The following is a 12,803-nucleotide window of genomic DNA, read 5'->3' as shown; positions in this document are numbered from 1 at the left end:
CAACTTTCACATGATAATGGTAAACTTATGAAATAACTACGGTGGTGGTGATGGGGTGGGACCGACGGCGTCGGTGGTGGTGATGGGGTGGGGTCGACAGCGTCGGTGATGGTGGTGGTTCAAGGTGGTGGTGGTGGTTCAGGGGTATAATTGTAAAAAATATATTTTTCCAAGAATTTGAAAATATGGACGGGAAAGGTAGGAAACATAAAAAAACAGTCTCTCAAGACGGTTTTTTGAAAAAAAAAAGTTTTGAAAAATTATGAACTTTTGCTCCAAGATTACAAAAGAAATTGGACTTTACCTTCATTATTTCCCCAAATCTCGTCTCCTACCTGACTTTCTTTCGAAATTTGGCATGCTCCCTCTTTATTTTTATTTTTTCCTAATGCGTCTTGACAGTCCAAATTCTAAAACATTTTGAAGAAAAAATGGCTATTGGGGACTCTCTCTCTCTAAAAGGGGCTATTTTGGAAATTTTCTTAGTTTCTTGGTGACATAGAAAGTACATATAAGATTGCTATAGGAAAATAGGTTAAAAGCTGAGACTGCCAGAAAATATTTTTTAAGTTGGGTTTAGCACTGTCCAATAGGTCAAATTGGGATTATCAAAATCCAATAGTCCATTAGAATAATGGATCCATTTGTGAAAATTATTTATGTCTACTACCTAATTAACAAACCTTGGTATGTTATATTAAGGAAAATGCATAAATTAATCACAATCATTATTTCCTTCAACATAATTATGGCATTCATCTATTTGTATTTTTACATTTATTGTGATTGCATAAACAATGGGATGTGCATATATGAATCCCTTTAATCATGATTTTCCTCACTATATAAGAATGTACAATTATCAATGAATAAGTGTGAAGCTTTATCAATTATTATCTTCTTGTATTCTCTATATGGTATCATAGAGCCTATGTTAATTTTTTTTCTCAGCCTCCATCTCCTTCTCATCACTACTGTCCTAATTTTCATTACCATGGCAGAGAACCTCCTCCCTTCTTCACAATCCCATATACTAAACCCACCTATGCACCACCCACTGCCGCCCACAGCTGCCATAGCAATGAAAATAGGGCTGGTCACCTATCACAGTCACCTCTTTTACCAACTCCACAAAACACAGCCACTTCTAGTGGGAACCGGCCATTCCTTGGTCGTTGCCAATGGTGTCATACCCGAGGACATACCATTGCAAATTGTAGCTCGTTCAACAAAATGTTTACTAACGCGGTTACAACGCCATTTACTTGTAATGTACAGGTCTCAAAAGTATCACCACAGGTGCACACGATGAGTGTACAAAACAGCCCAACACAAATAAATTGGCTACTTGATATTGGCGCGTCACATCATGTGACAAATGACCTAAACGCATTGTCCCTTCATACCCCTTATGATGGCACCGATGATCTCATAATCGGCGACAGTTTGTCACTTACTATAACTCATATTCGTAATCCACACACAAACCACTCCGTTGATATTAAAGCATGTTCTTTGCGTTCCCTCAATATCTAGAAGTATCATTTCTATATCCCGATTGTGCCAAGATAATAAATTTAAAATTAAGTTTATGATTCTGTTTTTGTCATAATGGACCCATGTTCCAAAACCCCTCTTCTCAAAGGCACGGCACAAAACGGGATATATGAAATACGCTCTTCACCCCCCTCAAATGCCCCCACAATTTTCTCATTGCAAAAGACAAAGTCTAAGTATTGGCACCATCGTTTGGGCCATCCAAATAATAAGACTTTGAAATCTTTATCTTCCTTTATTTCTTACATTTCAAATTCACATAATAATTGTAACTCTTGCCAATACACAAGAGCCAAAAATTACCATTCTATCAATCAAGCGTACCTTCTAAAGCACCCCTAGATCTAATATTTTCTGATGTATGGTCATCACCAATCACGTCCTTTGACGGATTCAAATATTACATTATATTTGTCGACCACTACACTAAATACATATGGTTATATCCAATTAAAAACAAATCTGATTCTTTATCTACGTTCATTCGCTTTCAAAACCTAGTTGAAAATTAATTTCAAACAACCATCAACCAACTCTTCTCAAACAACGGAGGAGAATACATAAAACTTACATCCTACCTTCAATCGAAAGGTGTCTCACATCTTACTTCTCTCCTTCATACACCCGAGCACAATGGCTATGCCGAGCGTAGACATCGTCACATTGTCGAAACCTGCCTCTCTCTTCTATCACACGCCAAATCACCCTCCCACTTTTAGCCTTTGGCATTCACCACCGCAGCTTATCTAATAAACTGCCTCCCCACACCAACATTCCAAAACACCTCCCCCTACCATCGTCTATTTAGCAAACACCCAAACTATAGTAAACTAAGGAGTTTTGGTTGTCTTTGTTATCCGTGGCTTCGCCCATACGCCCCCCCACAAACTTCACCTAAAATCTAAACCATGCATTTTTGTTGGTTATTCATCATCTCAAAGTGCCTATTATGCCCTCGATCCTCTCATAAATAAAATCTACACATCTAGACATATCGAATTCGTTGAAGATGAATTCCCTTATGCAACCATCACAAACAATCCAGACCCCCCACATCCGGACTCCACTTCTTGGTTTCCTATAAATATTTCTATACTATCCACAAACTCTCCACTCACTACCTCACAACATGTAACTGATACATCCCCACCATCTACCGAAAATCCAAGCATTAACCCCATAGCAACTCAATGCAACAGCTCAATGCCTCCCAATAGCCCAACACCTCTTGCCAACCCAAGCCTTACACCCACGGACAGCCCCACCCAATTTCACCCGACAACCCAACCTCTTCTACCAACCCAACATCAAATACCATTCAACTAATCCCACCCACCACTTCTACCAGAATCCGCAAGCCTAATCCACGCTACCACAACAAAAATTTTCAATTATATACCGCAACAAAAGGACCCATTACCGAACCTTCTATAATTACTCAAGCTCTAAAACACCCTTTGTGGTGCAATGCCCTGACTCAAGAGTTTGAAGCTTTACAAAATAATCACACATGGACTCTCGTCCCTTCCGCATCCACTCCTAATCTTGTTGGAAGCAAGTGGGTGTTCCGAACAAAATACAAACCGGACGGCTCAATCGAACGCCTTAAAGCGCGTCTTGTCGCCAAAGGTTTCCACCAAAGGCCGGGCATTGATTTTGGCGAAACCTTTAGTCCGGTTATCAAACCCGAAACCCTTCGTCTCATTCTCTCCCTTGCCGTCTCACATCAGTGGAATCTTCGCCAACTCGAATGTTAATAACGCCTTCCTTCAAGGAACCTTAACGGAAGACGTGTACATGGCACAGCCTCCCGGATTCATTAATCCGTCCTACCCATCCCATGTTTGTAAGCTAAATAAGGCTATCTACGGCTTACGCCAAACCTCTCGAGCATGGTATGAAGAACTCAAAGCTTATCTCCATTCCCAACACTTCAAACCCACCGTATCGGATCCATCATTGTTTATCCAAACAAGCGGTTCTTCTCCCATCTTCATCCTTGTCTATGTAGATGACATTATTGTCACCGGTCCTTCTAATCAAATCATCACTAATTTTATCTCTACTCTCTCCACTAAGTTCTCTTTAAAGGATCTTGGTGATCTATCTTATTTTCTTGGCATCGAGGTCCTACCTCACCCACATGGTCTCTTACTCTCACAATCCAAATATATAAACGATATCCTTCGCCGTGCCAATATGAGTGAGTGTAAACCAATAGCCACACCAATTACATGCTCTGAACCCATCACCTTGCACGGAGGAACACGTCTCACCACAGCAATAGAATATAGAGCAATTGTTGGTGCATTACAATATTTATCTCTCACACGGCCTGACATCGCTTTCACCGTCAACAAACTGTCACAATTCATACATCAACCAAGTTCAACACATTGGAGTGCCCTAAAGCGGTTACTAAGGTATCTGCATGGTTCAATTAATAAAGGTCTCTTAATAATAAAAATTTCACCGTTACAGCTTCATGGATTCACCGACGCTGATTAGGCGGGTGACAAAGATAATTATAGAAGCACTACCGGTTACATCGTCTATCTCGGGTCAAACCCCATTGCATGGAGCTCCAAACAGCAAACCACTCTTGCACGCTCATCAACGGAAGCTGAATTTCGTGCCGTAGCTTCTATTACAACTGAGATCATTTGGCTCAAATCGTTGCTAAAGGAACTTGGTTTTACATCCATAATAACTCCAACCATCTTTTGTGACAACTTAAGTGCAATACAATACTCTGCAAACCCGGTCTTTCACTCTCGTATGAAGCATCTTGCACTCGCTTTTCATTTCATTCGGGAAAAAGTCTATGATCGCTCCATCAGGGTAACACACATTTCTGGAGACGACCAACTGGCAGATGCTCTCACTAAACCACTTCCAAGACCGAGATTTCATCACCTTAAATCCAAGATTGGACTTATCACAAAACCGTCCATCTTGAGGGAGCATATTAAGGAAAATGCATAAATTAAGCACAATCATTATTTCCTCCAACATAATTATGACATTCATCTATTTGTATTTTTACATTTATTGTGATTGCATAGGAAAATGCATAAATTATGCACAATCATTATTTCCTCCAACATAATTATGGCATTCATCTATTTGTATTTTTACATTTATTGTGATTGCATAAACAATGGAATGTGCATATATGAATCCCTTTAATCATGCTTTTCCTTACTGTATAAGAATGTACAATTATCAATGAATAAGTGTGAAAAGCTTTATCAATTATTATCTTCTTGTATTCTCTATATGTTATACTTGGCAGAATTGTAGTATTAGATTGTACATGCACACATTTTTTACAACAGTTATTAGATATTAAACAACATAGCCATACTTAAATGACACAACCAATATTATCATGTATTTAACAACATAAATTTACAAAGAAATAGATATTGAAGATCGAGGTAGTTTACCTAGGATCAATATCCATTTTTGGACTTGTTTTCCTGCAGTAATCAAACAACGAAGGATAAGCCACACATAGGATAGTAAAGGAGAGACAAATGGTGAAAAGAAGCCATAATACCCTTTTTGGCATCTGAACACTCATTACAAGAAGATGTTAGAAAAACGAATTGAAAATTGAGAAGTGAGAAGAGAAAATACTTCGGTGTGATTAGATACTTGGCCATGTACTCTCCTTGGCAACTGTATCACCTCACAACTATCTAGGATATCACTTGGGACTGATGTAGGACTGCTGAAAAGCATATAGTAGTAGTTGTGGTCTTTGCATCTGTTGTAGCTATTATAATGCCTCACAGCTTTTTGTTTCAACAAGTTTTTGAAATGTATTGTTTTGGATGGAGACATAAGGACCAATAATATGCTTGCCAATAATCTCATATGATTGGTCTCCGATTTGAACAGTCTAGTTACCCGAAGTATAGTTGATCTTGATCAAACCACATCTAGTATCGGTAGAATTGTAAAAAGGGAACTTGAACGGACCAAAATCTGGCAACTAAAACTTTCCGGGCAGGTAGTATTGGCATATGCAGCTGTGTGTAGAAGAGGTAGACACTGTTGGGACCAGGATCTTTGATCCTCGAAGATCAACCATCTGTGGCGACTGTTTCTAGGACTAAGGATCCTCAGTGGTTCAAGGATCCTCAACAGTCGATTTCAGTTATATTCTAATTTATTTTTTGCAGATAAAACACGTGCTTATCGGAATCCCTATATATTCTTGCGGATGAGATATTTACCTGATCTTCCCTTTTCGTCCACGCTCCAAAACGGTCAAGCTGAAGGAGTAAACGAACGTGGCCGGATTAGTAGGAGTTTAGTTAGTAGCCGTTGTAAATTTGTGTATTTAATCATCGAACTATAGCTGATCACGACACTTGTTACACAATACTCAAGCACTTAGAACTCTTAGCAGAAACACTTGTACTCACGATCAGCTTTAATTCCACCGTTTGTAATCTTTTCAAGTTCAATATAATTGGTAGTGATAACTTTCACTGCCCGAGGTTTTTATACCGGCTGGAATACTAGTTACCAAGGGCTTTTCCTCGTATAAATCTTTGTGTTCATTGTCTATAATCGTTACTTTGATTATTTTGTTCATACTAGCACCAACCCTCACTTACGAATTTGGTTCATTGATCCTTGGCTCGATTTTTAACCAAAACAATTTGGCGCCCACCGTGGGGCATCTGGTACTTTAATCACGAAAAATCCTTATCTTTATTCAATCCTTACTATCACCCACTCAATGGCCTCTCAAGGAAAAGCTATTCCCACAACTGCTGCTTCAAGTATCCCGGCTCAAGTGACCTTGCCAACGCTACCTGGCTCTAAAAAGCCACAAAAGCCTATACTGTCGCTCAGAAGAAAGAGACTGCTGTTTTCTCCGGACCGAAATCCACTACTGTTTCCCAAACGGTAACTGCTAACAATGATGTTTCTGTTTTGTGTTCACAGATAAAGAGCTATATGGAGCAGCAGAACAAGACTAATCAGATAATCCTCCATGAGATCAAGGAAATCAGGAGAACTAAGAAGACTGCTGAAGACGCAAGCCCTATCATGCTAAAAATGCTTGAATTTGGCACTCCGGATTTCCCGGGTCAGAGGACCCAGCATCCTCTTACCCCCAACAAGGATCCTCGGACCTCTTCCAGAAGAAATGCTCTGACCAATACTCACAAGGATCATCTATCCTTCAACAAGGATCATTAGGTCAACCCTTAAGATCCTCCAATCACCATTCGCAAGGATCCTCGGCCTTCCAGTCTGGACCCTCAGGATTTCACCAAGGATCCTCCACCCACCAACTTCAAGGATCCTCAATCTTCCAACTAGGATCCTTAGGCTTCTAAACAGAATCCATCATCCATCGGCATCCTACAATCCTTATGGAAAGGAACCTCTGAAGGAACCCCGATCTAAGCCATTAGAGGTCCATGAAGGTGACTTCATACCCATGCAAACCGCTGCCCCTACTGGACCAACCGTTGATGCTGAAAAAGTATACCCCAGACGCAGCTATGGAGCTAGATCTTTTGATCACATAAAATGTAACATTTATGATAACCTATCTTTTGGCACTAACCATGGTAGTATGCAGGATACTGGGATCAACCAAACCATAGCCCGTGAGCTACAAAAGCTCAATGATATGATATCAAGTGTGCATGGAGTCATCAAACCTATTCCCGAACTATCGGTAGGAAGCCATAACATATCCAGGTTCGCTCCACCAATTTGTGATGCTGAGATACCAAAGCGCTTCACTACCCCTAGTATGAAAATATATGATGGATCCACAGATCCTGAGGAACATGTGGCCTTATATCGTGAGAGGATGGAAATTAATCCAATCCCAGATAGATTGAAAGAAGCTTGCTTGTGTAAAGGCTTTGGCTCAACCCTCACTGGATCCGCCCTTAAATGGCTGCTAAGTCTTCCTCCTTACTCTATTACTTCTTTTTCCCATTTGATTAATTTGTTTAATAGTCAATTTTCATGTATTAGGTCCTTTGAAAAATTAACTAGTGATTTATATGGAGTTGTCCAACCTCGTGGGGAACCTCTTAGGCAGTTCCTTACAAGGTTTGGAAGAGAGGCCTTCGAAATTCCAAATTTGGATGTCCCGACAGCTGTTGAGGCATTCAAAATGGGGTTACAAAAGGACTCTCCATTTTATCAAGATCTTGTGATGACCCCTTGCAGGAACTTAGATGAAGTCCGAAACAGAGCTTTAAGATTCATCAGGTTGGAGGAGGATCAAAGAATACAAGATCAACTGAGCACTCTGGTAAAAAATGAATCTCAAGACAAGAAGCAAGGATCCTAATTCAGAAACAACAACTCCAAGCCATACAATAAACCAAATGGCCAGAAGATCAATGCTGTAGAAAAGGAGGAGGACGACGAAGATTGTCCAAGAATATCTGATTATTGCTTCTCCGTAGATATGGGAGGAGTGATGCTTGCTGTTAGGAACTTGGGCGACAAAGCAAGATGGCCAAGGAAAAATGAGAAGGCACCACCCCCCAAAGACAAATCGAAATGGTGTGCCTTTCATGAAGACTTCAGCCATATGATAGAGGATTGCATAGCCTTAAGAAAGGAGATAAGCTACCTCCTTAGAAAGGGTCATCTTAAGGAGCTGTTCGGAAGAAAAAAGCCTAGGAACCAGGATCCTGAACTAATTCTAGAAAAGGTTGCTCCACCTCTCCCAGACGCTCAAGTTATCAACATGATCTTTGGAGGATCCGATATATGCGGAACTTCTTATTCGGCTGCAAAGAAGTACGCCAAAGAATGCAAACTGGAGAATGGTGAAAGGCCAATCAATACTTTTACGATGGCGGAGCAAAGAATTATATCCTTCGATGAGGATGATCGAGTCAATGTCCAGGATCCTCATTATGACGTTTTAGTCATTACTTTATTTATTTCTAACCATTATGTCCGCAGGATACTTATTGATGGAGGAAGTTCTGTTAACATCATCCAATTGGAAGTACTCAGAATGATGAATATCCCAGAATTAGAAATCGTCCCACGATCCTCAGTTCTTGTAGGATTCAGCGGGGAAACGAAGAATACATTGGGGACATCAAACTACCCATATATATATATAGGGAGTAAATTCTATTCAAAAATTTTGTGTTATCGATTCCTTGTCTTAGTGTAATGTTATTCTTGGCAGGCCATGGATACACTAAATAAAGGCAGTCCCCTCCACTTACCATCAATGCGTAAAGATACCTACCCTATGGGGGATAGCGAAAATCGAAAGTGATCAGCAATACGCTAAGGATTGCTACACTTCCTCAATGAAGTCTATAAAAAAGGTTGAGGGAAGCATAGCAATTATAGAAAATGAGAAGAAATGTCATGGAGACTAGGGAACAAGACTCTAAGGAAGTGATCTTGCACCCAGAGGATCCTGACGGCAAAGTCCTAATATGTGTTGAAATACAAGAATCCATTGAGAAGGATTTAATATCCTTCTTACAACGAAGAAAGTCAACCTTTGCGTGGAAGCATGAAGATATGACAGGTATTCTAAAGATTTTATAACCCATAAACTTGGAATTGATCCTTCTTTCAGGCCTATTCATCAAAAAAGAAGGAAATTCGCTCCGGAAAGAAACGCGATCATCCAAGAAGAGGTACAAAAACTACTAAAGGCAGGTATGATTAGGGAAGTAAAATATCCAAAATGGTTAGCCAATGTGATTGTAGTTCGAAAGAAAAACGGAAAGTGGAGGGTCTGTGTCGATTTTACTGATTTAAATAAGGCATGTCCCAAGGATCCTTTCCCTCTTCCCCACATTGACTCCATGGTGGATGCTACCGTAGGGCACGAAATGTTGACCTTTATGGATGCTTCATCAGGATTTCAACAAATCCAGATGGAACCATCTGATAAAGAGGATACAACATTTATAACCCCTACGGGCATATATTATTATATTGCTATGCCGTTTGGTCTTAGAAATGCAGGTGCTACATATCAAAGACTAGTCAATATGATGTTCAAGGAACAGTTGGGAGACACCATGGAAGTCTACATCGATGACATGGTGGTAAAGTCAAAGAAGGCGGAGAACCACCTTAAGGATTTGGAAGTAGCATTTGACATCCTTGACAAATACAACATGAAGCTAAATCCTGCTAAATGTGTATTTGGTGTCAAAGCCGAAATATTCCTTGGGTATCTGGTAACCAAAAGAGGGATAGAGGCAAGTCCAGAACATATTCAGGCTATCTTGAATCTCAAGTCCCCAACAAATGTCAAAGAAGTACAAAGATTAACATGAAGGGTGGCAGCACTTAACAGGTTCATATCGAAATCCTCAGAAAGATTTAAAGATTTTTATGACATCCTGAGGAAAAACAAGAAATTCAAGTGGATGGAGAAACATGAAGCCGCTCTCACCGCTTTAAAGGAATACTTATCCTCAGCCCCCGCTTTGATGAAGCCTGTGAATGGAGAACCATTGATCCTTTATCTATCCGTTTCCCTAACCGCCTTAACTGCAGTCTTGGTAAAGGATCACGAAAGTAACCAACAACCTGTTTATTATGTAAGTAAAAGTCTCCTCGATGCCGAGTCTAGGTACTCTCATTTGGAAAAACTTATTCTTGCTCTAATCATGGCTTCAACTAAGTTAAGACATTATTTTGAAACTCATACTATTGTTGTAAAAACTAATTACCCCATAAAAAATGTCCTTAGAAAACCGGAAATATCGGGTAGAATGGCCAAATGGGTTGTAAAACTAAGTGCATATGATATTCAATATGAGCCTAGAAATGCAATTAAGTCACAGGCACTAGCGGACTTTGTGGCTGATTTCAGTAGCGATTTAGATGAACAAGCCAATCTTGAAGTTCAACAACTTGAAGAAACCAATGATCCTTGGACACTCTTCACTGATGGAGCCTCAAATGTCAAATGAACAGGATTGGGAGTACTACTGAAATCGCCATAGGGGGACATACTACCCATTCGATAGCTTGTGAATTCCAAACCATTAACAACGAGGCAGAATATGAAGCGCTCATTGCAGGTATACAACTAGCCAAAGGTTTGAGAATCAAATATCTTCAAATTTTTGTAGAATCATTATTAATTGCTAATCACTTTTATGGCTCATATGCAGTCAAAGGTGAGAAATTGGTTAAATATTTAGCTTTAGTAAAGGATCTTGCAGGATCCTTTGATTATTTTACAATTACACAGGTACCAAGAGAAGAAAATATCGGGGCTGATGCCTTAGCAAACCTAGCTTCAGCTTTGAAGCACCTAGAGAACATAAAAATCCCTATCATCCACGTTTTATCCCCTGCAATTGAGGATTGCCAAGCAATGGAAATAGATGGAAGTCTACACACGGATCCTAAGGATCATTCTCTTGATCATTCATCCTGGATCCTTCCGATAATGAAGTATATTCAAGATGGAGAAATCCCAAAAGAAGAGAACCCCAAAGCTTTCAAAGCCAAGGTATCACAATATACTATTGTACATAATATGCTATATAAGAAATCCATTGCAAGTCCATATTTAAGATGCATCGAAGGATCCGAGATCCAAGAAGTGCTGAAGGATTTCCATGAAGGAGATTGTGACAACCATACGGGGCAGAGCATTATTCTCCAGGATTCTAAGAACTGGATACTTCTGGACTACTATGAAAAAGGATGCTATGGAGTATTCTAGGAAGTGCGACGCTTGAGGCATGGCATCATTCTACATCAACCGGCAGAACCCTTATATCACATCATCTCTTCCTGGCCATTCAAGAAATGGGGAATGGATATAGTGGGTAAGCTTCCTACAGCTCCAGGGGGAAAAGTCTTCATGTTAATAATGACAGACTATTTCTCTAAATGGATCGAAGCTGAGGCTTTTCCTCAAGTTAAGGAAAAGGAAGTTATATCCTTTATCAAACGTAACATTATTACTAGATTTGGAATCCCTTCTGAAATTATTTGTGATAATGGTTCCCAATTTATTGGGAAAAGAACTACTAACTTTTGTGACAGCTGGGGAATCAAGATGATCACTTCAACACCAGTCCATCCACAAGCAAATGGCCAAGCAGAATCAAGCAACAAAATCATCGTCAACAACCTGAAGAAGAAGCTTGGAGCAAAGAAGGGTAAATTGGCTGAGGAACTACCCTATGTGCTTTAGGCAGATAGGACAACTCCAAAGAATGCCACAGGACAGACGCCGTTCTCATTATTCTTTGGAGCTGAGGCAGTGATCCCCACCGAAATGGTGTATCCAACAACCAGAACAAGCATCCGTGATCCTCAGACAAACAACGAGAATCTTGTCCAAGATCTAGATACTGTGGAAGAACTTAGAGACCAAGAAAGATTCAGGATGGCCGCCTACCAACAAAAGATGGCTGGTGCATACAACAAAAATATCAGAATTAGAAGATTTGAAGTGGGAGATTTAGTTCTTCGAAAGGCGTTCCAAAATACAACTAATCCCGCTGATGGGAAATTAGCACCGAAATGGAAAGGCCCTTATTTGATTTAAGCCGAAGCTAGAAAGGGGGCATATTGTTTGATGAAAATGGAAGGTGACATGCTCCCAAGGGCTTGGAATACGATTCATCTAAAAATGTATTTTTGTTGATCAGGATCCTGGATCCTAGTCAATTACTTCAGTCCATTACTTGGTAAAATTTTACTTTATGTTTATTATGTTAGATTCATGTTTTGTCAAATATGTCAAATTGCATAAATGCCCAGCAATAGGGCCCTCAAGTGGAAAAAATGGGTTGGCCAACTCTCTCCTAAGTTTAATCGGCCTTATCGCCAGGTTTATAAGGTTTTCACCTTATCTCCCGAATTAGGGTTTCTACACCCTCGCTTGGGGCGCACGATTATCCGGGTATGATTGGAGGCTGTGGGACCAGTGCACTATACGTGGCCGACAATTTCATGGCTAAAAATCATATCTTGGATCCTATGAATTAAATGGTAGACGTACCATATACACAATTTAAGGTCAACGCCGGGGTAGGCTCGTCACCGCGTACAATTGGGCCAACGCCAAGGATCAGCTCGTCGCTCGTATTTATTGGGCTTGTCCCCACGTTTTATTGGGTTTGTCCCCATGTTTTCTTGGGCTTGTCCCCAAGATAGTTGGGTTTAAATCCAACTTTTCTAACTATTGCATTTTCTTTTGTTTATTTATTCTAACAGGTAAATAATACATGAAG

At 40.0% G+C, this 12,803-nt stretch overlaps 1 protein-coding gene across 1 annotated transcript; it reads left to right on the top strand.

Annotated features, from left to right (window-relative positions):
- Window positions 1-8,017: 8,017 nt before the first annotated feature.
- On the top strand, window positions 8,018-8,851 carry LOC143558367 (uncharacterized). The gene is made up of 2 exons (XM_077047211.1): window positions 8,018-8,626; window positions 8,759-8,851. Exons 1-2 carry the CDS (start codon window positions 8,018-8,020, stop codon window positions 8,849-8,851), a joined length of 702 nt encoding a protein of 233 aa, XP_076903326.1.
- The last annotated feature ends 3,952 nt before the right edge of the window (window positions 8,852-12,803 follow it).

This window comes from Bidens hawaiensis, unplaced genomic scaffold (assembly GCF_021521415.1).
Source record: "Bidens hawaiensis isolate Kalapana, Puna unplaced genomic scaffold, B.hawaiensis_p1.1 tig00019445_1, whole genome shotgun sequence".
NCBI lineage: Eukaryota > Viridiplantae > Streptophyta > Magnoliopsida > Asterales > Asteraceae > Bidens > Bidens hawaiensis.
This window is presented reverse-complemented; position numbering and strand designations above follow the sequence as displayed.

Bases quoted from the DNA above. Each gene is read 5' to 3' on its own strand.
- LOC143558367 (XM_077047211.1), top strand. From the start codon at position 8,018: ATGGGAGGAGTGATGCTTGCTGTTAGGAACTTGGGCGACAAAGCAAGA. The intron at 8,627-8,758 runs GTAGGATTCAGC...TATTCTTGGCAG, and splicing joins TCCCACGATCCTCAGTTCTT to GCCATGGATACACTAAATAA.